At 35.1% G+C, this 25,997-nt stretch overlaps 5 protein-coding genes across 10 annotated transcripts; 4 read left to right on the forward strand and 1 right to left on the reverse strand.

The window, feature by feature from the left end:
• The first annotated feature begins 308 nt into the window (after positions 1-308).
• On the forward strand, positions 309-5,891 carry LOC116123653 (L-aspartate oxidase, chloroplastic). 5 transcript variants are annotated; one of them, XM_031409408.1, is made up of 8 exons: positions 309-336; positions 1,530-1,673; positions 2,122-2,479; positions 2,951-3,193; positions 3,435-3,491; positions 3,596-3,676; positions 4,332-4,393; positions 4,579-5,891. In XM_031409408.1, exons 2-8 carry the CDS (start codon positions 1,540-1,542, stop codon positions 5,585-5,587), a joined length of 1,944 nt encoding a protein of 647 aa, XP_031265268.1. In that variant the 5' UTR covers positions 309-336; positions 1,530-1,539; the 3' UTR covers positions 5,588-5,891. The 5 variants fall into 5 exon arrangements, with proteins under 5 accessions (XP_031265268.1, XP_031265269.1, XP_031265265.1 ...); XM_031409409.1 differs by lacking the exon at positions 309-336 and adding an exon at positions 482-490; XM_031409405.1 differs by lacking the exon at positions 309-336 and adding an exon at positions 840-947.
• A 528-nt stretch (positions 5,892-6,419) lies between these two features.
• On the forward strand, positions 6,420-8,242 carry LOC116123654 (GDSL esterase/lipase At3g27950-like). Its single transcript, XM_031409410.1, has 5 exons — positions 6,420-6,689; positions 6,764-6,964; positions 7,076-7,248; positions 7,337-7,607; positions 7,873-8,242. The coding sequence occupies exons 1-5, from the start codon at positions 6,458-6,460 to the stop codon at positions 8,121-8,123; spliced, it is 1,128 nt and encodes a 375-aa protein (XP_031265270.1). The 5' UTR covers positions 6,420-6,457; the 3' UTR covers positions 8,124-8,242.
• A 252-nt stretch (positions 8,243-8,494) lies between these two features.
• Positions 8,495-10,260, forward strand: LOC116123685 (GDSL esterase/lipase At5g14450-like). Its single transcript, XM_031409429.1, has 6 exons — positions 8,495-8,502; positions 8,585-8,751; positions 8,829-9,032; positions 9,146-9,318; positions 9,404-9,680; positions 9,909-10,260. Exons 1-6 carry the CDS (start codon positions 8,495-8,497, stop codon positions 10,157-10,159), a joined length of 1,080 nt encoding a protein of 359 aa, XP_031265289.1. The 3' UTR covers positions 10,160-10,260.
• A 424-nt stretch (positions 10,261-10,684) lies between these two features.
• LOC116123629 (protein KINESIN LIGHT CHAIN-RELATED 2) lies at positions 10,685-13,760 on the reverse strand. 2 transcript variants are annotated; one of them, XM_031409376.1, is made up of 3 exons: positions 13,569-13,760; positions 11,200-13,138; positions 10,685-11,116 (listed from the first exon to the last, which is right to left on the reverse strand). In XM_031409376.1, exons 2-3 carry the CDS (start codon positions 13,131-13,133, stop codon positions 10,900-10,902), a joined length of 2,151 nt encoding a protein of 716 aa, XP_031265236.1. In that variant the 5' UTR covers positions 13,134-13,138; positions 13,569-13,760; the 3' UTR covers positions 10,685-10,899. The 2 variants fall into 2 exon arrangements, with proteins under 2 accessions (XP_031265236.1, XP_031265235.1); XM_031409375.1 differs by lacking the exon at positions 13,569-13,760 and adding an exon at positions 13,347-13,437.
• A 6,763-nt stretch (positions 13,761-20,523) lies between these two features.
• On the forward strand, positions 20,524-22,278 carry LOC116123632. The gene is given in 16 exon segments (XM_031409378.1): positions 20,524-20,546; positions 20,783-20,929; positions 21,002-21,094; positions 21,096-21,144; positions 21,209-21,257; positions 21,260-21,323; positions 21,325-21,399; positions 21,401-21,424; positions 21,530-21,702; positions 21,705-21,739; positions 21,875-21,926; positions 21,929-21,944; positions 22,035-22,090; positions 22,093-22,128; positions 22,131-22,190; positions 22,193-22,278. Coding segments are annotated over 16 exon segments (1,038 nt in total).
• The last annotated feature ends 3,719 nt before the right edge of the window (positions 22,279-25,997 follow it).

Genomic DNA, 25,997 nt, shown 5'->3' on the forward strand with positions numbered 1-25,997 from the left:
GTGTTCTTTATTTATAAGATGCTCTAAAACTACACTAAATATATTCTTTTAAATCAATATTGATGGCTAGAAATTAGGATTTTCTTTAGGAATTATATATTTAATTGAAAAAATATTTTATTTATTATTTATATTTCAACATTAAAGACAAAGAATTAAAGGTAGATGTGGTGTGGGATCCCATATTTTTCCAAACAGAGAGGGAAAAAGGAAAAAATAATTAAATAATTAAAATTAAAAACGTACAGCACACCAAGCGAAGGATGGCGCCACTGAGAACCATCGTTCTGAAACAACAATAAGAAAAAACAAACTTGGCTGTGGCCTCTCGGGAATGTAGGCTTCTCTTCTTCTCTGTTCACCACTCCTTTATTTATATTCATCCCATCTCCTTTATATTCATTTTATTTCTTTCTTTTTACAATTCACTTCAGATTCAACAAATCTGTTTTCAAACATCTTTTGTAAGCCTGCTTTTTGTGACCCAAATGTAATTTTCATGTTCTGTTTCTCTTTGTGATCTTGGGTTTGAGTTATGTATTGATTCTGTAATTTGTCTATGTTGNAATTGTGTTATTTATATTTTAAAATTAATAAAGATACTCTCTTTATTTATAAGATGCTCTAAAAATACATCAAATATATATATATTTTTTCTTTTAAATCAATATTGATGGCTAGAAATTAGGATTTTCTTTAGGAATTATATATTTAATTGAAAAAATATTTTATTTATTATTTATATTTCAACATTAAAGACAAAGAATTAAAGGAAGATGTGGTGTGGGATCCCATATTTTTCCAAAGAGAGAGGGAAAAAGGAAAAAATAATTAAATAATTAAAATTAAAAAAGTACAGCACACCAAGCGAAGGATGGCGCCACTGAGAACCATCGTTCTGAAACAACAATAAGAAAAAACAAACTTGGCTGTGGCCTCTCGGGAATGTAGGCTTCTCTTCTTCTCTGTTCACCACTCCTTTATTTATATTCATCCCATCTCCTTTATATTCATTTTATTTCTTTCTTTTTACAATTCACTTCAGATTCAACAAATCTGTTTTCAAACATCTTTTGTAAGCCTGCTTTTTGTGACCCAAATGTAATTTTCATGTTCTGTTTCTCTTTGTGATCTTGGGTTTGAGTTATGTATTGATTCTGTAATTTGTCTATGTTGTTGGGTTGAAATTCTACCTCTTTAATAAGTTCTAATGTATTGTGATTACTTAAAAGGGGATGTATTGCATGTACTTTGTTTTGTTTTCAACTAGATCAATCTGTGTAACTTTCGGAATATGAAAACATGGGAGGTCTTTTTTTTTGTGACTTTTAGCCAAAACTTTGTTGGTTCATTTGCAGTATCAAAGTTCTTTTCTTTTTCATTTTGTAATGTGAGAAACATGTAAAGTACAATTATTTTATTTTTATTTGTTTTTGGTTTTGGTTTTCTTTGGAGTTTTTCTGATTTAATTCTCATTTCTTATAGTTTTTGTGATTTAGTTCTCATTTTTAGTTCTTTTTGTTTTGCAGAAAGATTTCAATGACAACTAGTATAGCTGCTGGAAGTGGCAATCTTCCTTTTGGAGTGATTGGCTACAAGGGTCAAGGTTGCAAACAAGCTTCTTTGATTTCAAGTGTGACACTTAGTGGATGTGTACAGAGAGAGCTTTCATGGTATTTGATAAAAATATCGGTCTCTGTGTTAAATTGGTGCACATAATTCATTTGATGTTTGAACACTAAACTCATTTTATTTGGGTTTTTAATCATCTATAAGAAAAGATTTTTTTTGAGTCTTCTCTGAATTTCTTCCTAGAATTGATTGGAATTTTACATTTTGCAAAGGACAGGAAGTTTCATGGCTATCAGAATTTCATTGCTTAACTTTAACAAACACACACCAAATGATAACCACAAATACAAACTTTCAATTTTAGCGATGTGTGGTTCTGGAGAAATTTGCCACATAACAAAATGGTGGTGAAGATCTCCGAATTTGTATTCATACACAATAATCGACATCTTTTAACTGTTTGTATATGTTCTGTCTGTTGCTTTGTGAGAAAATGGCCATTTCATATTTATGCATTTAACCTATGTGTACTCTTTTAAAATCCTCCAGGTCATGTGCAGTATCCAAATTTTTGCTGTCCCAAAAGTGTAATTTCATTCAATCTCCTGTGAGTGAGAGATGGAAGTCCTTAAAAACAGTCTCTGTATCAGCTTGCTTGAGAGATGCATCCACAAAGTATTTTGATTTTGCTGTCATTGGAAGTGGAGTTGCTGGTCTTCGCTATGCTCTTGAAGTTGCCAAACAGGGATCTGTTGCTGTGATTACAAAAGCAGAGCCTCATGAAAGCAACACGAACTATGCCCAAGGTGGTGTTAGTGCTGTGCTGTGCCCATCAGATTCTGTGGAGAGTCACATGCAGGACACCATTGTAGCAGGGGCTCATCTATGTGATGAGGAGACTGTTAGAGTGAGTTCCAGAACGAGTAATTCTGCTTCATAGTATCATTTGTTTATCAACTATGATTTCACATTACATTTAATTGTTGAGGTACTAAAACGTAAATTTGAATGGCAAGCTATTTTGGATTTAAACATGATCTAGATGGTCCTGCAGCAATAAAGGGCATGAGAAAATTCATTATCTCCAAGAAAGAAATTGGAATGATGTTCTGTGCCTCATATCTCTCTAGTCTCATCTGTTATTAGAGTTTTCACATACATGGATTTCCTTAAGTATAAATAAATTGTCAATGACATATTTAGCATAAAAAATTTTAGTCAGTAAATGATGACTTGTTGAGAAATTAGAACATGCAAGGTTGTGCCCATATATTTGTCCCTCCACTTTTTCGACATAAGAACGATTTGATAGGAATCTAAATTTTCCAGCTGCTTAGTTGTTAAGTCTTTTTTATAATTTTGGTAATACTTTGTCCAGGTTGTCTGTACAGAAGGACCTGATAGAATAAGAGAATTGATTGCTATGGGTGCATCCTTTGATCACAGGGAAGACGGAAACTTGCACTTGGCAAGGGAGGGGGGCCACTCCCATCGCAGAATTGTTCATGCAGCTGATATGACTGGAAGAGAGATTGAGCGGGCTCTACTAGAAGCAGTTATTAATGATCCCAATATCTCTGTTTTTGAACACCACTTTGCGATAGATCTGCTAACTTCTCAGGTTCACTATTAATTTTGATTGTAAAGTCTCATATTCTGTTTCAATGGGTAGGTTTTCCATGATTGATCTTTAAGAAGATGCATAGGTTTTATGTAGTATTTATTTTATACCATGTTAGAATGTTTTATGCGAAGAATATATTTAAGTTCTTCATTGATTCTGGTTATATTTAGATTTGACATTGTGGCTTCAATCATGCAGTATAATCAGATACTGAGATGAATTGTGTTTGGCATTGTAGGATGGTCCTAACACAGTTTGCCATGGTGTTGACACTTTAAATACTGAAACACAAGAGGTGACAACTAGCTTACTTTTATTCTTCTTGCATCTTATTTTGGCAACAGTTTCCAAACTAACTTCACATTGTGTTCTGATGCTTTACCTTTGTCACAATATCAGGTTATACGATTTATTTCAAAGGTGACCTTACTAGCATCAGGTGGGGCTGGGCATATCTATCCGTCGACAACAAACCCTCCGGTATTTTATGTTTAGTAGTTTCTCTTGTGAATCCTTGTTTCCTTCAGTATGTATCATTCTTTCTGTTCCTGCAACTTCAAGAGAAAATTTTATCACCTGCATCTTATATTTTGCACAGACTGATAGCAAGTGAATAATGAACATTTGTTGATCAAGTGAATGTGTAAATAGGTTGTGTTCTCTCTTATATTTTACACAGATTGATAGCTAGTATATTGCTACTCAAATTGTTTTCATTCACATAAGGGGGCCAAAATTCGGTTTTTCTTCTGTACTGTCTATGTGTAAGAGAGAATCTGAGAGTATTGGCAATCATTTTTTGCATTGCCCTAATGTTTTTAAGTTATGGTCAACGCTTTTTGGCTTCCCAGTTGAGGTGGGCTGTGTAGTGATTATTATTTTTTGAGTTGTTTTCCTGGAGAAAAATCGAAGAATATTTGAAGACCACAGGGAGAGGAGAACTTTTTCTTATGGGATAAGTTAGACTTTGGGTTTCTCTTTGGGCTTTTCTACTGAACTTAGAGATATGTCTTTTCTTTATTCATCATAATTGGGAATTAATAATAAATAAAATTTTATGCAGATTCCTATGAGGGAAAAAAAGAAAGGTTGCTCCTCTACCTAATTCACCATCATATTTTATCTGTTTTTATAGGTGGCCACTGGAGATGGAATGGCTATGGCCCACAGAGCTGAAGCGGTGATTTCCAATATGGAGTGAGTTTACTTTCAGAAATTTTCTTTTAGTTCTCATTATTTCATATATAGTCATATTGTGAAAACCACTGGAGATGGAATGATTTTTCTGTTTATACTTTATAAGGTACATAAATCAGTCTACTGGAGCTTTTGTTTCATTTGTCCAAGAGTTTTATAAATTGTTGTATCACTATTTTTCTCAGGTTTGTTCAGTTCCACCCAACTGCCTTAGCTGATGAAGGCCTTCCCATCAAACCAACCAAAAGTCGAGAAAACGCATTTCTGATCACTGAAGCCGTCAGGGGTGATGGAGGCATTCTTTACAACTTGGGCATGGAACGGTTCATGCCCCTGTATGATGAAAGAGCTGAGCTTGCACCTAGGGATGTGGTGGCAAGAGGCATAGATGACCAGCTTAAGCAGCTCAATGAGAAGTATGTGCTACTCGATATAAGTCACAAGCCCAGAGAGAAGATCCTCTCACATTTTCCCAACATAGCTGCTGAATGCCTCAAGTATGGTCTAGACATAACCCGCCAACCAATCCCAGTGGTTCCTGCTGCACATTACATGTGTGGGGGAGTCCGAGCTGGGCTTCAAGGGGAGACAAACGTGCAGGGCCTGTATGTGGCAGGTGAGGTTGCATGCACAGGTTTGCACGGAGCCAACCGGCTAGCTAGCAATTCATTGTTAGAGGCATTAGTTTTTGCACGAAGAGCTGTCCAGCCTTCAATTGATCACATGAAGAGCTCTAGCCTTGATCTCAGTTCTTCGAGTTCTTGGACCCAACCAGTTGTGGCAAAGTCACTTGGGAGTAATATAATGCTCAATATTTTGAGGAAAACTAGGGAAGTGAGGAAAGAACTGCAGTCAATCATGTGGAAGTATGTGGGAATTGTTCGGTCTACAACGAGGCTAGACACTGCAGAGAAAAAAATAGCTCAGTTGGAGGCTAAATGGGAGACATACTTGTTTGAGCAAGGGTGGGAGCAGACAATGGTTGGCCTTGAGGCTTGTGAAATGAGGAATCTCTTTTGCTGTGCAAAGATGGTAGTTAGCAGTGCACTCGCTAGGCATGAAAGCCGTGGACTTCACTACACCACTGATTTTCCACATGTTGAGGAAAGTAAAAGGCTCCCGACGATTATTTTCCCTTCCCCTGTAAATAGCACATGGAGTTCAAGACAACTACACAAGCTGCCTGTGTGTTAGCAAGCAAGTGCAGGGTCTGTTTCTAAATACAACCTGCAGAAACTTGTTCTTCACCGAGCACCTCCATCATTTTTTTAATGAAAAACCTGCAATGCATACCTTTGGCAAGAACTGAAGTGCTCCTTGCAGCATTTGGAGAAACTGAATTAGGTTACTTGTTTTTGAAACAATTTTTCTATTTTTTCATCTAATTTTCTGTTATATCGATTGTTGCTGATTCGTAGTTTTGAAAGTAAAAGACAAAAAAAAAGAAAAAAAAAAAAAAGTGTTGAAGTCAAAATCAAACGATTTTGCCACCCTTCAATCTTGTGTTGTTGCCTTTAAAATTAATGTAAATTAGTCCCTGTGGATTTACTGATCCAAATGTAGTAACAAGATTTGCATATCTGAACTGTAATATAAATCAACTCGGATTAGCTCCATTATTGATTATATTTGGTAGTTGGTACTCCTTTTGCATGGTTCCACATTATAAGCTATGATATTATATCTTTAAATTATTTTAATTTAAAGAACAGTAAAACAGTTCATCAGATCAAGGGATCTTACTCTTGCTCTTTATCTCTTTAATGAAGGAGGGACCAGAGACCATGTTACTTTCGCCTCATTTGGACACCATCCCAAATTTTGCTTGTCGGTGGACAACAGGACATTGTTTTTAGTAGCCTCCATCCAAGGTCATGAATAACAAAAAAGTGCCTCTTTCTCTGACCAAATAAAGGGATCAAGACAAGGCCGGGCACCCATTTCAACGTCAAACGCTTGTCTATTCTCAGTCAAATCACAAGAAATTTCTATTTCAATGGTTTAGTGTGATATGAGTGTTCCTTGTTTGTGCTTTCAACTTTCAAGTGCTTTGCTTCGGCAATCATGAACTCCATCAAGCTGTTTTTTATGCTTATATTTTTGGCTTCGGCTTTAGTGGGTGGCGCCAGTTCAAAGGGATGCCAGTTCCCAGCTATATATAACTTCGGGGACTCAAATTCAGACACTGGAGGAATTTCTGCGGCAATGTCACTACTTAATCCTCCAAATGGTGAAACTTTCTTTGGACATCCTGCTGGAAGATTTTGTGACGGTCGTCTTATCATAGATTTTATTGGTAAGCTTGCTAATTGTGATGATTTGATTTCTTCTTTAATGGTATTCTTTTTCTAAGTTTGATGTCTAGTGCAGCTGAGAATTTGAAGTTGCCATACCTGAGCGCGTACCTGGACTCAATTGGGACAAATTTCAGGCATGGTGCTAATTTTGCAACCGGAGGTTCATCTATTCGACTTGGTGGTTACAGCCCTTTTCATCTTGCCATTCAAATTTCTCAATTCATACAATTCAAGTCTCGCACCATGGCTCTCTATAATAAACTTAGCTCCAACAGTTAGTATCTCTGCTGCTTTCTTCTGTTTACAATGATGTGTTTTCTTCTATGCTGCGCGCATTGTCAGTTGTTAAGAGTTTGCTTTTGACCTCTGTGAATTTCAACACCAGGAACAACCTCACCATTGAAGGGCAATCTTCCAAGGCCGAGCGACTTCTCCAAGGCATTATATACAATTGATATTGGACAGAATGATCTTGGCTATGGTTTTCAACACACGGATGAGGAACAAGTTCGAGCTTCAATTCCTGACATTTTGAACCAGTTTTCCCAAGCAGTGCATGTAGGCAACACAACCTTTTGGATTTGATAAACTGCGGTGGCTATCCATAATGATGTTACTAATGCTTATTGTTCTTGTTAATTTTCAGCAATTATATAAGGAAGGGGCAAGGTTCTTTTGGATACATAACACAGGACCAATTGGGTGCTTGCCTTATAGTGTTATATATGACAAATTAAAGCCTAATAATCTGGATCAAAGTGGGTGTGTCAAGCCTCAAAATGAGATGGCTCAAGAGTTCAACAGGCAACTTAAGAGCAAGATATCCCAGCTGAGGGGTCAACTTCCTCATGCGGCAATCACATATGTCGATGTATATTCAGTAAAATATGCCCTCATTAGCAATGCCAAGAACCAAGGTAGGACTAACTTCAATTACTACTTATATTGGAGTTTTTCGTTGTGTGGGATATTATAGTTTTAACTGAAACAAGCATATCCCATCATTTTTATGTTATATACACTTTAACTTAAAAATCATTGATTATGGTAACATTTATCTAAAGCAATTTGAAGTTAGAACACCTAATACATTTTTTTCTGGGATATATGGTCTTGTATCAGTGGTGGTTATAAATAATGAATTTATGATACTGGTTTAATCAAAATGGGTTGTGGTGACAGGTTTTGTTGAGCCAATAAATTTCTGCTGTGGTAGTTTCTACGGTTACCATATTGATTGCGGGAAGAAGGCCATAGTGAATGGAACAGTTTATGGTAACCCGTGTCATCATCCCTCAAGGCACATTAGCTGGGATGGCATACACTACTCACAGGCAGCCAATCTCTGGGTTGCTAGTCGCATTCTCAACGGCTCCTTCTCCGACCCACCACTTTCAATCGACCAAGTTTGCCTTCATGCGGGGAAGATGTGATCATCAGACAAAGGATTAATTTACTTTTCATATTATGACTGCAGTAATTAAGTATTTGTAATGAGAAAAGTTTTAGTTTTGCTTTTTCCTTCCAAATCTTCTGGTCTATCATATTAAATTTCTCCATATTTTTACGTAACCTATGGATAATTTTGATATTAATTAATTTCAGTAAGTTTAAAAAGCCTGGCAACAAAAGTCGTTAGAGTCATGTTCTAATGATAAGGTAACGTCGAATATTGTAATCAAATATAATAGTTTCGGTTGCGCAAATCTAAAAAAATTTGATTTTTTTTTTTTGTTTTTGTTCAATTACATACCTGAGGGTATGTCACACTAACTCTATACTCTGACGTTAATAAAGAACAAAGATGAGTCGGTTAGTACCTGAGGAATAGGAAGTTAGACCAAAAATGCGAAAGTAAATACCAAGACGGATTGACGTTTGTGGGTAGTACCAGTTCAAAGGGATGTGAGTTCCCAGCTATTTATAACTTTGGGGACTCAAATTCAGACACTGGAGGAATGTCTGCAGCAAAATCACAGGTCACTTCGCCAAATGGTGAAACTTTCTTTCGGCATCCTGCTGGAAGATCTTGTGACGGTCGTCTTATTATAGATTTCATTGGTAAGCACGCTAATCGTGATTTAAAAATAATGTCCCATATGTTATTCTTTTTCTAAAGCTGATACTTAGTTCTGCAGCTAAGAGTTTGAAGTTACCATACTTGAGCGCATATCTGGACTCAATTGGGACAAATTTCAGGCATGGTGCTAATTTTGCCACTGGGGGTTCATCTGTAAGACCTGGTGGTTATAGCCCTTTTCACCTTGCTATTCAAATTTCTCAATTTATACAGTTCAAGTCTCGTACTATAGCTCTCTATAATCAACTCAGCTCCTCCAACCGTTAGTCTCTCTCCCTTCTGTATATCCATCAGTTGGAAGTTTTTGGAGATGCATTATTTGTTGCCAAAATGTGCTTAATTTTGACTATGTGTTCGGTGAATTTTAAACACCAGGAACAACAGCACCATTCAAGAGCATTCTCCCAAGGCCCCAGGACTTTTCCAAGGCATTATATACAATTGATATTGGACAGAATGATCTTTACTATGGTCTTAACCACACAAATATTGAAGAAGTTCGAGCATCTATTCCTGATGTTCTAAATCAGTTCTCCCAAGCAGTGCAAGTAAGAACCGCAACATCACCTTTTGTGTATGATCGGTATAATGATAATACTAAAATACTAATGCTTGTTCTGGTTCATGTTTCAGCAACTGTACCAGGAAGAGGCAAGATTCTTTTGGATACACAACACAGGACCAGTTGGGTGCTTACCATATAGTGTTATATATGACAAATCAAATCATGTACCTGTTAATCTAGACCGTAGTGGATGTGTAAAGTCCAAAAATGAGGTGACTCAAGAGTTCAATAAGCAACTTAAGAACAAGATATCTGAGCTGAGGGTGCAACTTCCAAATGCAGCATTGACTTATGTTGATGTATATTCAGTAAAATATGCACTGGTTCGCTATGCAAAGAATCAAGGTAACATCAATTGCAAACTATATTTTGATCTTTTATTCTACGGAATATGAAATAGCTTTGGGTGGGATGGGTATAAATGCACATATATAATGATTTTATGGGTTAAACATTTAGATGGTAATGTGGCTTGTATTACCTAAGAATTTTTGGTGGGCATGGTCCCAAATTAATGAGTTATAATGATTTATGTATGGTACGCATCTAGTCATAATGGCTTGTTGGTGGCAGGTTTTGTTGATCCGTTGAACTTCTGCTGTGGTAGTTACTATGGATTCCAGATTGATTGCGGGAAGAAAGCCGTAGTGAATGGAACAGTGTATGGTAACCCATGTGACCATCCATCAATGCACATTTTCTGGGATGGTTTTCACTACTCCGAAGCTGCCAACCTTTGGGTTGCTAATCGCATTCTCAACGGTTCCTTCTCTGACCCATCACTTTCAATCCACCAGGTTTGCTTCCATCCTAGGAATATGTGACCACCAGTTTTAGGGTTTTGAGAACTGGGAATCATCTGTCGTCTGACTTATTAAATATCAATAATGAGAAATTGTTCAAGTTTTTTGGTCTATGCTATTAAATGTGTACTCAGAAAATTGTTATTTTAAAAGGAAAGAACGAGAAGAAAAGGTCAAAATGCATTGAATGATACAGTATGACTTGAATATTAGAAATCAACAGATTTTATTGCTATATATGTTCTTTGGCAGTGTTCAGTCCAGGTTCTTCTACATTTGGGTAAAATATTTACTTCAGAAACAGGGAAGGGGCAAGCATGATCATAAATACTGATATTAATTTCGTGTAGTTGTTCAATCAATTCTATCGTTTTTGTGAGAACAATACAGTTACCACTCAACTACTGCCACTACGTGATGCAAGTTTTGTTCAAAATCAATCCTAGGTGCATATACAGAGGACATTAAGGTGAGAATATTACTCAAATGTCTGTAGAAATATTTAAAATATTCTGGCAAAGACAGGTAGGTAGGTGCACCAACAGAGAAAATGAAACCCCACCATTTATTAATTAGAGTTTAAGACATACAAAGAAGAATGTGACAAAGGAATTTTATCAGATTTGAGTATAAATGCAACTCTCTTTTAAGACCTGGTGTTCTTTATTTTTCCAAATCTGCCAACAGGAATGGACAAACCAACAACCTAATTCTCAACCTAGAACATAGTTTACAAATGCAGTTATATACATTCTCAGCAATTATGATACTTCAATTTCATCATCTTTTACAATTTTAGGGCTGGTGTCGTCAAGTAAGGTGACTAGTGACCTCGATTTTCTGTTCCGAACCCTCCCTGCATCTTTCAACAGCTCAGCTAATCTTCGCTTCTCATCTTCCACATCTGGGTTCGCTGTTCCAAGCTTCTCTTCTCTCATTCCAACAACATATTCCAAAATTTCAATGGCATCACCTAGCCTGTGAGATCATATATTTTAAAAACAAACAAGAGATATCACAACTAATTCTAGGGAAAAAATAACTTGGCAAGAATAAATTACCTGCCCATTGCATCATAGGTGCCAGCCAGATTGCTGTAGACCCCTAATGTGTCATGGTGATATGGTCCGTATTCCTTCTCCAAAATACTCCTTGCTTCTTCAAAAAAATCAGCTGCCTCATTTATTGAATAACGCTGAACACATGCAAGACCCATTTGGTTCAATGCAATACCAAACAAGGCAGACTTTTTCTCACCGCTAGCTCGAAACTTGGAAATGGCACTTTTCAGGATGTTGTAGGACTCGGAATAATTCCCCATCATATAATACATAACCCCCATCTGAGCTTCAATTCCTGCAATGGTACTTTGTTGACCTGGGGTATTGCCAAATATTTTTAAAGCCTTCTTGAGTAACTTGAGTGACTGATCCAATTCATTCAGAGATTGATAAATGGCAGCAATATCAATTAAACCGCTGGCAATCTCTTCAGAGGGGATTCCAGGATTAGGCCTGCCATAAATTTTGAGTGCATTTTCACAGTAAGACTTGGAGTCCCTTAATTTTCCTATCTTGTGGTACAAATCAGCCAAACGTACAAAAACTAAAGCCACAGCAGGATGATTTTCTCCTTTAGCTGACTTAAACACAGTGAGTGCTTTCTGATAGGAAAAAATAGCTTCATCGAATCGAGCCAAGGATAAATAAGCATCTCCAATGCTGCAATCAATTGAAGCCACATCTATTTCATGGCCATTGGCTGCCATGGCCATGCTTGCTAAAACATAATGCTCAAGAGCAGCCTCATAATCTCCTTTTGAGTCACAAATGAGTCCCATGAGTCTCCTATCCGCTGCTTCTTCGATAGAAGCAGGAGAACCATTCTCCCTGTGGATGTCAAGAGCCATCTGACAAAGCTTCTCTGCCTCATCAAATTGCAATGCTTGAACATGAGCCTCAGCCACATACCGACATGTCTCACCAACGCGATGATCAGTTTCTCCCAAGACTTGCCTTTGTATCTCCAAACCTGCTGTATAACACAATATGGAATTCTCAATCTGACCCAACATTGCATAAGTATCACCCAACTGCATGCACCCTGCAAATTTAGCCAGTGCATGATCTTGGCCATCCTCTATGACTGGAATTTCAATTGAACGCTCAAGAACCGGAATTGCCTCATTGTATTGGCCTAAGCTGCAGTATATTGCTGACATAGCATGCAGACACATTACTTGCTCTAAATTGGGATTCCCGTTTGCACATGCCTCAAATGATTTCATCGCTCGTGCTGCCAATTCAAGAGCTTTCTGGGGATTCTCACCTGTGGAAATCATATCTCTTGTTTGTTTGAGTAAAAAGGGTCCAAGATCAGGATTATCTAAAGCTGCATCGGGATCCTCCAGCACATTCTGTCTTTGCTTCTTCATAGAGAAAGCATTAGTTGGTTTCGTTATATTCCTCTCATTCCTTTTATCAGTTGAAGGTCTCTCTTTAGAAGATTTGGCCTTAGGACTTGACTTTGTTGGAGAATTTTGCTTTTTACCCTTTTTTGCAACCTTTCTATCAGTAGAACCGTTTACTTTCTTGGGAGTAAATTCGCCGCCGCCGCCATTACTCTCTTGCTTATTTTTCCCCTCCACCACCACCACCTCTTTCATCATCTCTTCCTCCCCAACAATATCCCCAACAAGATGCCGCAATTCCGAATCAATCCTCGACTCCTCACCGTATGAACCATAACTAGCCCTTGATGGAGATTGATCAGAGCTTTGCATCTCACAGACATTGTGATACAGCTGCTCAATAGACGTCTCAACTATTCCATCAATGGCCAGATCAATGGAGTCACTACGGGGACTCTGTGGACTCAACGGACTTCTTGGAGACCTTTGCTGCAAATAGCTGTCCTTATACACCGTGTAGCTTCCATTAGATTCTTCTACTCCACCACTGTCTCCATTTAATGCATCCATCGCCAATCCAGGCATTTCCTCTGCAAATAATTCAACAACAGATAAAATAAAATTAGAGGTATACTTTCTGCATGTAGAAAAAAAATTCCTATCCAAAATAGCGAAGTAGAAAATAAAACTTTTGCGATTGCAGCATATGTAACACAAGAAATGTCATCATAAATAATCAATATTCGGAGAATATTATAACATTTAAATACAAAAGACAAAGTTCTGCTTGCATAATACCAAAACACTCTGTTGCCATATTCTTCCATTACCAAAACACTTTCATTTGACATATTAACATTATAAAGCAAAACAAACCCGGAACAGAGAATGAAAAACTGGATCTCTCTTCCCATGATCAATATCCAGAACAGGCCATAGAATTAATCAAGCAACAAAGCAAAACAAAGAGACACAAACAATGCAAATTAAAGAAGATAAATGATAAAGCATAAGCTGTACCTTTTTATATTCTGTTTCAATGAAGAGAGCGTTCAAACTTTTTAAGTCTTTATAGTCTCTGAGTGTTACGTATATAATCTGGTGAGGAGTATTTGTTCTGGTTTTGCTTTTATATATAGAGTACAAGTTCATGTATGCAAGAAGAAACAAAATTAATAAAAGGACAAAAAAGAACTAGAAAATTGGGAAGAGGATAGCGGCAAAATAGGAAATTATTGAGTATATTTGAAAATATATCATGTATACAGATAATATGTGTACAGGTGTGGGGTTGCATATAGAAGATTGTTGAAGCAATGAGGAAGGCGACTTCTCTCCCACCTTTTTCTCTCTGCAACACCCAGGATTTTAATTATTTTTTTAATTATGTTTACTTTAATTAATCATTAATTTATTATGCTGTTTCTTCATTGATATTTATGGTTCTTTATTGGGATTGACGTTCTTTAAAGTTTGTTCAAATATTAAAAATTATTTTCAGTTTTCATTAAGTAAAATTTTTTTAATTTTTAATCAGATCTTATCGAAATGGGTAAATTAATTAGTAAAGGATATTTATGGATCAAGGTTTGGGATTTTTTGCATTGGTTTCAGCTATGGCGTTGAAAATTGGCGCGACTAACGGCTTTCCAACTCAAAAAAGATTACGGAATTAGCGAAACTTGGAGTAACCACCTTTTGCCATTGTTTAATAATATTTTTTTATTCATAAATTTTTAAAATATTATTTTAATTTCAAAATTTATATTTTATTTTTAATTTTGATATTGTTATGATCTCATCGTGTTACTATCATTCTTTTTTCTGATCACTTATCAAAACCCCTCAAATCATACTTTCATCAATCTTGTCAATTGTCAACAATCAAACTATTAGGTTACACAATTATCATTCCCAAATCAAATTTCAATTAATCTTAATCACCAAAATCTAATATTTCATCATCCAAAAATTTATTAGTTTTCCTTCTTAAATAATTCTAAAAGTATAGACTGGATTTATTCTTTATTTGTCATCAAAATATAAATTTAAATAATAAAATAATATTTTAAAAATATCTAGTGAAAAAATTATCATTTAACTTTTATTTGAGTTAAAAAAAAAAAAGTTAACTCGTGAAAGGGAGTGAAACTTTATTTAACGTTTACCACGTGTCATTTTTCTTTTTTAAAAAATAAAGGTCATAGCTTTAGACGGGTTTTATGATGTAATGATGATTGGAGGGCTCCACGTGGACCAAATCAACATTCCAGCCGCATCCTTGCTGTTTCTGAAAGTGGTCCAGTGCTGGCCCAGTGCCAAAATAAAAAGGCATGCTTTCTGGCCCTGGCCCACTGCCCACAACCTTCAAAACGACAATCTAATGGGTTAAGTATAGTGACACGTCACCATCTCACCTCGACGGATATGGTATGGATAGCATTTTCTAAGAGTTGGGATTTTTTATTTAATTATTAAAATAAGAAAACAAAAATAAAATTAAAACACTTTATTTTAGTTGAGATAAATAGGTGGTTAAAGATAAGTTAGAAATTTAAATTAAACGAGACTAATTAAGATGTATAGCATTATTCTTCATTTAATAATGAAATTATATTTATTTTTTAAGATTTTAATTTAAGCACTCAAAGGCATGATTATGAGGCACTAGTTCTGCTTTTGCACATGTAGTTTTAGTATATAATTAATCAAATAAACAAATCGACCTGGCATATTATCATTACTCCGTACGAGGTTTCTTAATTATTAAAATAAGTAAATAATTTTTACCATCCAAGATTTGTTTTAATGACAGTTTTCATTCAAAAAATTTTAAAATACTACTTTTTCACCTAAATTTTAGATTTCGTTAATATCTAAAATATACTTCACTTTCTCAATTAGTATTCGATGAGTTACCAGGAGTGAAGGTAAAAGAAGTTTTATAGAATGGAGGTAAAAAATCAACTAAGAACAAGAAACCATAGTTTTACAGTGAATGATAATCAACTAGAAAATCAGGTGCTCGAGTGTGAGAGATTTTATAAAGAAAATAATACAGGTTCAAATGGTAGTAATAAAGAGAATTTTCGTCATCGAAACCGAACCAACTTTGGATATTAATGATATATAAACTTTGGGTGAAATTTTTGAAACTTTTTGGTAGGACAATGTCATTAAACTTAAAACTTGCAATTCATTGGTTAGTTTTGCCTTTAACATCAATCAATCAATTAATTAGTCAAACAGAAACAGTTTTAATACAAGTCATTTGGGTCCCAGTTGGCCCACTAAATTTGTGACCCAATGGGCTGAGCTGCCACTGTCTAAAGTGAAAAAAGTCAGAGTACAATTTACACAACAAGTTGATACAAAGTGATGTGATGCTTTTAATGATATTAATCAATTATAATAAAAATACTTTATAATGAGTAAAAAAATAAAAGGAACTTTCTGTCTTTGTATTTTCTTTAATTAGGAGAAGAATCTAAGTAGGGTCAAGAAAGAAGGAAAATCAAATGATTAAATGGTATTGGTGTGTTATGGACACCAACTTAGCAAACCTAATATTGGAGACAACAAGACATGAAAAGCTTATTCATTGTTGTAATAAGAACAATTCCATAACCACACTGTATTCTGTTGTTGAAACCCCCCCTTTGTCTGTGGTCAAGGCTTTGGGGTTCAATTCCACCTACCCAATCGGCCTTGTTTATCAATGTATAGTTTCCTATAATGTCTTACATTTATAGTTTAGCCAAGATATATTATTTCATATCCAAAGATAGCAAACTACATAATCCAATTTCATAAAAGAAATTAAGTCAAACAAAGGTCTAATTAATTTAATTCCAATAATTAATTAACTAATACACAATTTAGTTGAGTAGGTGCTCTACCAATTTCATATATATATATATAAAATAATCTCAATCCAATAGCGATACTTCAACCGACTCTTATTATTTAATTTGTAATTTGACTCCACATCAAATTTCAGTAGAAGCACTGTCTCATCTTCAACAGCAACAAAAATGACACCACCACTCAAATTTTTAAATAATATTTATTTATTAATTAATTATACCCATTTAATCTAATTATGAAGGAAGAATCTCTACCTACTCCTTGAGATATCTTACGGTTCGGCGCCGCGACCCATTAAATGGATTTTTTGCTTCCAATCATTCAATCAAAATTATTAAATATGAAATTTAAAGTATATGACAGTAATTTAGCTAGTTTAACTGAATTTTATGACAGTATATATATGAGTTAAACTTTCAGTAATATTAATTTGGCTTTTATATGATCGAAATAATTTTCACTATATGTTTAGATATATGTATGAAGAATTCCCATCAGTTAATAAGTATATTTTGATGTTATAATTTTTAATATATTAAATAAATAAAACCCTCATTCAATACATCATAGATGAAAAATTAAAGGGAAAGTAGTAGGAAAAAAAATGTTATAATTGGTTGATAAGTCACTTCTTAAAAGCATTACTTATAGTAATAGTGTGATTAGTTATGAAAATTTATTCTTTGTGTCCTATCATTATATTAATTCAATGTCTATATATTAAAGTTGTATTGGGATCGGATTATGATCAAAATTCAAAAGATAAAATGATTTAAGAATTTATATTTTGTAAATTCTAATAAAATGATTTACTTCTTGTAGCATTGCATATCTGTCGTAAACCTAGAACATAACTTTACAATTTAATATAAAGAGCAATATTATATTATAATTTTTTATATAATCTATATGAAGCTCACATTGATCAGTTTGCAGTAGATCTCGTTACTTAAATAAAACTGATAATGCGAATTGTCATCTCAAAATGTATGAAAAAATGTAACATATTTTATTGATATACAAATAGTAGCCTTTGGTTCCAAATCTTAAATTGTGTCAATTAAAAGTTGAGTTAAAAAAATAATTATATATGAAATTAATATTATTATTTATCTCCCAAAAGAATTTATTTTTGTTACCATTGATGATTTGATGTTGCAGTGTGGTATGGGTCAAAAAAAAAAAAAATGATAAAGCTTTCATCTTTATAAGAGAAAGGCCCTTCAATCTTTCTGAAGCGTTCCCTCTTTTTCAGTTGACGTTTAGTGGCAATGACACTGTGTAAAGAGTTACAAAAGGACGTTGACTTGTTTGACTATTTTTCTGGTCAAAAAAAAATTTGACCATTTTCCAAGTGTTATATATCTACTCTTACTTTTCTTTTCTTTATCTTTTGTATAATATACGTAAATTTTTCTTTATTTTTTCACAAAAAATTCAAAATATAAAAAAAAAAATTCTCTTCATCTCCATTCGGGTTTTGAAAAAAAAAAAAAATTAAATAAAAAATAAATGAAATGAATGAAATAATCCAGCACAGTGATGTTGAGAAGTTGGTTTCCATTGATAAGCCCAAAAGACCCGAAAGATTGGGTCCAATGTGGGCCTATACATGACTCAAACCCTTAATGCTGTTTCATAAACTATACTAGTTTATGAAATATTTAATAAAACGTGCTTAACCAAGTGGGAGACTTTAGTTCAACAAAATGAAATTAAGAAATAACTTATTAATTAGTAATAAAAAATGTAAATTTGATTGGATTAGTGAGGTAGTTATGGAGCACCCTAGGATGAGTTTTAAAGCATGGAGAGAGTGAGGAATTAACAGAAGGAACGGAACCAGTTTTTTATCCTATCGTGAAATATTTATATTTTTTTTTCTTTTTGGTTCATCTGAATGGTATAAGGAGGGTTTTGACTCCTTTTAAGGTACGGAACCCTAGCTGCCTCACACTAACCTGTAAAAAAAGAGAATGGCTCTCTTTGACCATCTTAGATCGTTCAAACATCAATCTTTCTTTTTCTATTTGTTTTTTTCACTACAAACACAAACATATACATCTGTTGTCATGGAATTAATGATATCGATGGTCCTCTGCATATTCATTTTCATATATAATTCAACAAATCTTACTTCTGGTCAGAATAAACGTTATCCAGGTCACGCCAGCCTTCTCCTCCAAAGCATAGAACCAAAACGTGCAATTATTAGTGACCATATCAGAAAAGTTTACATAAGATATGCTACAGAATCCTGTATCACGTATGTCATATACGAATAAACATATAATACGCATGTACCAAATTATCTGTTTGGTCAATGAGAAAAACTTATAATCCGTCGTACAAAAATTTTAATGGATTAATATTAACATTGATGGATGATAAATACTCAAGCTATTGATATTCTTTGTCATTCCGAACCAGAATGGTAAGGTGAAGAGAGCGGAGTTGAAAGACTGAGATAACGACATCTTCTCTTTACGGAGGATGGGTGAGTCTCTTTGAGAGAGCAATCTTGTCATATAAAAATGCCTTAACCTCGGCCTCTGGTTGACTTGTGAACAGAGACGTCTTGTGGGATGGTGACCATGGATATATCTGGTAGTGGACCAAGAAGAATTGAGGAATAAGATGTCTTTTATTTTTATTTTTTCTGGGTATCTTCAAAGTGAGAAAACGAATCTACTAGCTACCTTTTGGAGTCAAAAGCGGTGTCCCTGGATCCTCCATGCTTCAAAAGTCAAAGCTTTCTGTCCCCTCTGTTTTCTATATAACTGCATCCACGTATTCAATCTCCTGTAGAGAACCATTCATTCTTTACCAAGGTTGAAAAACCTTATCTGCAACTTTATATTCCTTTGCCGAAAGTAAAGGATCCAGATTAAATTTGATGAACCATGAATGAAAGTTTTACAAATTTAATTATCTCGCAGCCGACTCGATCCCCACATGCACAATGCTTGCATACCCGACTGTTTAGTCCACGATTAAATCACCCATCTTGGTAATTATTTTTCTATCACTCGTAAAGTTAAGTTATTTCCCTAATAAGAACTTTTAAGAGGGATAGTCTCAATTTTGGGTAGATGCATGGGAAAAAGTAACAAAAGTTAAATCTTTTGACTAGAATATGAGATAAAGCGAGAGAGGTTCATCTTGCAACTGGTTCATGATCTAGCCGATGTTTTGTCCCTTTTACAGTACTAAAAAGCATCTGTAAATATGAATGAAGATTAGCCACTCTTTTTCAACTGTTGGATCTAGGACTTTTAATAAAAATTAATACAATAAGGTAACACAATTTCGGCCGCTAATTTGACTAGTATATATTATTCAGCTGCTTACTGGTAATGTAGAGATGTGCTTCATCTCAAAGCATCCTTGCCTTTGCACTGTGTTGTTTCAGTAATGTTTCCAATGCCAATGCATAAATAAAAACCATATAAATGCTGCGAAAAACGTTGCTTAAAGATGGTAATTTAATCTCAAGAATTAACCAAGTTTAAGAAATAACAAAGATAGAGTGGTACTAACCAATTTGTATCGGTGCATCTCCCAGTCTATTCCAGATAATCGGGTACACTTTGGGTGGAATCTCATGCATATATATCAACCACAGTCCGCAAACTGGACAGTAAAAATGACAAAGTTGCAAGTTGACTTGCTAGCTAGCTTGTTTCATTAGTGCTCAATCTTAACAAATCATAAACAGAATGGTCTCCATCAACAGAGATATCTGAAATTAAGACTCTGATAGATAGAAGGAATCTAACCCAATTAAACATGTACATACTCGTAATTATACAACGCAGAATAGCATCAGCAGCGGTGCATATCTGGTTGAACAGTGGGCCCCCAAGCATCTGGATCACTACGAATGTGGTTTGTTAGGATGATGGAGCCAGGTTCATACAAACTCAGGTAAATGGTCTCAAGGAATCAATCCTGCTTCAAGCTGGAAGCAATAATAATTCCCCTCCTCTGACCTATATAAATCTCAATCACACTAACCTTCCTCACCAGTGATCTCTTCTAGCTATTACCTGCATCTTGAGAGATACTGTACTACTAAAACTTAAGTAATTTCAGCATGGTCAGCAGAATGGAGTCTTCAGAAACCCTAAGGTACCTCTCTCTCTCTCATACACACACGTGTCTTGAGATTTGAGAACTAATGTTATTAAAAAAATTCAAGTGCTTCTTAGTTTGTGGATGATGCACATCATGCTAGATTGAAAATTATGTTGATGCAATCATCTTTTTTTTGTCAAGAGTTTAAATCATTTTCCCCCTTTATTTATGTAGGCATTAGCATGTTTTATTTATTCTGTATTGATTGATATGGTTACATGATTAAGCAGGAACAAGTGTGCTGCATGCTTCAAACAATTCAACAGAATGGAACACCTTGTGGAGCACATGAGAACTTCATTTCACTCGGTTCACGAACCCATATGTACAGTTTGTAAGAACATTCAGATCTTTTGATCTCTGCGGGAACATCTTAGGTAAACTTTAAATATTCTCCATAGAATCAACTTCTAACCTTTGGATACTCATAGGGGCCGATTATAATACAGTAATTCTATTACAGGGCCATTGCCTAAACTGGAGTGCAAAAATATATTCAACGTCCGAGGATGTAGATTCTGCTTAACCATCCTCGACAGCCCAATGCCATAGGATTCACCAAGAAAGATGCCGGCTCTCTAATGTAAATACTGTATTAGCCTTCGACTATAGTTATGTTTCTGACACTATTTCTTACCATCAATTTCTTGTTTTAGGGACTTACTGCTCGCTTAGCGAATTTAGGCCTTCGCGATAATGCAACTGTGGATACACTTATTCAAGAAATCCACAAATAGTTGCACTAGCTTGCAAAATGTTGGTGGGGGCACTGTTGCTCTCTAGATTATTGTGGAAGGGTTTGCATCATTGATGAACGTGAAAATATCATCTTCCATGCTTATGTTAACCGCCGTTCAAGTCACAAACTATAGGTATATATAGATATGTAATTTATAATTTTCTGATGGTTCAAGCTGCAAACTTAAATTTCCATGTACTGAATTATTAACGTCATTCATGAAATATGTTTTTTTAAGGTATGAAACAACGGCATTCGCCCAGAACACCTGAGGGACCACTCCCACTTCGGCAAGTGCAGAGAAGATTCAAGATTTCCTTTGCAATGGCGAACCGAATTGGAGGATTCGAGCTGGGTGGGAATGCCAGAATTCTTGTGGTCATGGTTTGGACCATGACCTTGATCGTTTGCAGTTGAATATCCGCCAATAATGATCAGGTAAATTAAAGTTTCTTTCATTTAAATAATCAAACTTAACAAACTCACAATCCACTTCTGCACTAAACCTATCGACGTAAATCTTTTCTTTATAAATTTTTCATGAGCTGACTCGGGTGGATGCTTTTAACGATCAGGGAATCAGCCAATATCCTCCATTGATGAAACAAGCAAGCTCAGCAATTCACTGAAATACTTAACCAAGCATATCTAGGGTAAGTAACCTTGAAACTGATTTTATTTTTCAATTAATATGTATGGTTTAACATGTACAATAATAATGCAAATTCTATATATTTTTATAGGTATGATATTCAAACTGGTGTTCAAGATCCATACGAGGATTGCGTTGCAACAATGAGATGTACATGAGAATGAAATCTCAAGTACACAGGAGAGAGAGTATCCACTTGCTTCTGACCCACAAAACCGAAACATTTTTGCAACAGCGCCATGGAGGCAGATGAGCTTGAGAGGATGAGCCCAGAAGAACGGCTGGCGATCTCTAGATCCGATTACTATTGTTGGTGCTTGGACAGATCTGCCTAGACATTGAAGGCCACAAAATATAATCAATTTCTAAAGTTTTTATTAATCACTAGAAATTAATTAAAATAAATAAGATGGCAGCATAGGTTATATTATCCTTTATAATTGTAACTTATGCCTAGATGTGAAGGCCACCAAAATATAATCAATCAGGCATATATATATATATAATATATATATAGTTGTATTTGATAATTATGCATTGACGAATAAAAGATTTAAGTTGATTAGCAAGAAATTAATCTGTATGACTATCACCTATGATAGCCATTTGAAAGAGTACTATTCATGTAATCTACGACAATTGAGCAACTTTTTGTTGGAAATTGGCCTTCTATGTTGCAACTCACGTTCAAACAAGTTAAATTTGCTAAGTAAGAAAATGGAGAATAAAACAGGATAAAAAAAATGAAAAAGAAGAAATTCTATACATAGTACTTCAATTAAATTGAACTAAAATTCTTGACATATTACAAAGACCCAAACTTGCTCTTTAAATAGGAAATATAACGCATGGTACTCAATTTCTTAAACCTAAAGAAATGAAAGTAAATCCACTAAATATTCCATGACTCCATAAGAGTAATATTATACTGACAAATACTTTTTACTAACTTTCTTTTACAAAAACGATGTGTCAGCTTGTAATTGATTAGTTTGTATGGGTCCCGTTTGCCTAACAATGGATTCCGTTTGACCAAACTAATTATGAGTTGTCACGTCGCGTCGCGTTTGTGAGAGAGTGTTTGTTGGACTATCTTTATTCCTCCATAATTCACTACACCATGACTCTACTAACATAAAAATAGGAATTGACTCCCTAACTCCACTAACATAAAAATAAGAATTAACTCCATGACTCCACTAACATAAAGAAAAGGGGATTAATTAAGCATCACATTTCATCACTCCCCCTCGATGTGAAACCATATAAGCCAAGTAGATTCCTGAATTTCATGAACCTGGAGTAAGGGAGAGCTTCGGTAAAACCATCAGTAGCTTGTTTAGTGGTTGTGCAATACTTCATCACAATTTCTCCTTTTGCAACAACATCTCTAATGAAATGGTGACGAAGTTCAATGTGTTTGGTTCTCCTTTGGAAAACTAGATTTTTTGTTATTGAAATAGTTGCCTTGTTGTCACAATAAATCTTCGTGGGATGTTGTTGATCTTTTTGTATATCAACAAGAACTCTCCTCATCCAAATAGCTTGACTAACAGCTGCAGTTGCAGCGATATACTTCATTTTTGATGACGATAGTGTTGTGGTAGCTTGCTTCTTCAAACTCCATGAAAAAACACCTGAACCAAGACTGAAAATATAGCCATTTGTGCTTTTTCTGTCATTTACAAAACCAGCCCAATCATTGTCAGTAAAACCAACTAATTTACAATCAGAATTTGGTTTATACCAAATGTCATAGTATGCAGTTGCATAGATGTAATAATGGAGGATCCGTTTGTCTTCTTCATTCTTCAAGATGATGCTTCGAAGGATTGTGCATGAATTTGGAGACTAAACTGATAGGAAACATGATTTCTGAATGAGTTTGAGTCAAATACATCAACCCACTAATAATGGTTCTAAACCACTTTTCATTAGCTTTTGTTGTCTCATCATTCATGATTAGCTTCTGACAAGTATTCATAGGTGTAACAGCAACTTTGCAATTCAACATATTAATTTTTTTAAGCAAGTCTACAACATACTTTTCTTGTGAAACAAAAATGTCATGCTTTGCTTGTTGAATTTGAAGACCAAGAAAATAATGCAGCAACCCCAAATTCGTCATATCAAACTCATACATCATGTTTTCTTTGTATTCTTTAATAAGAATATTAGTAGAACCCGTGTATATAATGTTGTCCTCATAAATGCCAACAATAAGCACATAATAACCGTTCACCTTCACATACAAGTTAGGCTCGTTGTCGCTTCAAAGAAAACCATTTTGCCGGAGATAGGAATCAAGTCTGTCGTACCATGCTCTCGATGCTTGCTTGAGATCATAAAAAGCCTTCTTCAACTTATAAACTTTTTCTTGCTTGCCAGTAATAATAAAACCTTGTGGTTGATTTACATACACATCTTCATTCAAAGCATTGTTTAAAAATGCAAAATTGACATCAAACTGGTAAATATTCCATCTCATTTGAGCTACTAATGCTCTAATAATTCTCACAGTTTCAAATCTAGCCACAGGAGAAAACATTTCAAAATAATCAACCCCACTCTGTTGTATGTACCCTTTTGACGACCAGCCTTGCCTTGTATTTCTGCACACTCCTATCAGCATGATACTTCACCTTGTAGACTCACTTCACGCCAATAATATATTCTTCCCCTGTGGCAAGTGCATGAGCTCCCATGTGTTGTTTCTTTCAATGGATGCCATTTCCTCTTTCATGGATTTCTCCCATTCTTCATTTCCAACAGCTTCATCATAAGTTGTGGGCTATACAACAATAAGAGAATAAGCGGATGTATAAATTTTTCTCAAGGATCGAAACTTCCTTGGAGGAGTTTCATTATCAGGGGATGATTGACCACCATTACTTTTAGACTCTAAAGGAGTAGATGAGGACTAATTCGAGGTTGTTGGGTTCTACATTGGAGACAATGAAGGAGACACTGCTTGCTCCCCTGGTTGTACTAATTCTGGCAACACTTGTATAAAGGGTAAGTGTCGATTTTCTTCATTGTTCCACTGCCACCTGCTACTTTCATCAAACACAACATCTCTACGAATGATTAACTTCTTTGTGTTAGGATTATACAAACGATAGCCTTTTGTTTCATCACTGTACCCCACAAAGATGCATTTTTCACTCTTCTTATCCATCTTAGCACGATCAGTTGAGTCAATTAAAGCATATGCAACACAACCAAAAAGTTTCAAACCACTTAAATTGGGCTTAATCTTCCACCACGCCTCATAAGGTGTCTTATTCTTCACTGCCTAATTGGTTGGAGAAATGTTGAGAAGATGAACTAATGTAGCTACTGCTTCAACTCGAAAGGGGTAACTTCTTCTCAATCAACAAAATTCATGCCATTTCTACTACCGTTCGATTTTTCCTCTCGGTAATGCCGTTTTGGAGTTTTCCTTACTGTCAGTTGCTTACAAATACCCATTTCTTTGCAAAATAGATTGAACTCATTAAATAAAAATTCTACTTGTCTGTCTATTTTGAGAGTTTTGATTGCGCAGCCACTTTGCTTTTCTACAAAAGCTTTGAACTCCTTAAACTTTCTTTCCAAATGCCTCTGATTTCTGACCAAGAAAAAACACTCAACCCATATGAGAGAAATCATCAGTAAACAAAAGAAAATATTTACTCTTATTCAAAGGTAACGTTCTAATTGGCCCATAAATGTCATCATGAACTAGCTGTAAAGACATCTTGGCTCTCCAAGCCTTCGCAACCAAAAACGTCAACTTGTGTTGCTTTCCATAAGCACAACCTTCATAAACACTATTAAAAATAGCAATACATGGCAACCCTGACACCATACTTTTCTGACTCAACAATTTCAGCCCATTAAAATGCAAAGAACAAACAACATGTTCCTACCCAAGGTTTGGCCAAATCTCAAGTTCATACCCTTGGTTCCATTTTTTCCATATTCCTACCCTTAAACTAACACTGTAAGTTAATTTTAAAATTTGACTTGTGCAATTAGGGTCCTACCCTTCATTTTTATTTCACCCCACCTA

Source organism: Pistacia vera, unplaced genomic scaffold (genome assembly GCF_008641045.1).
Source record: "Pistacia vera cultivar Batoury unplaced genomic scaffold, PisVer_v2 Contig144, whole genome shotgun sequence".
NCBI classification, from domain to species: domain Eukaryota; kingdom Viridiplantae; phylum Streptophyta; class Magnoliopsida; order Sapindales; family Anacardiaceae; genus Pistacia; species Pistacia vera.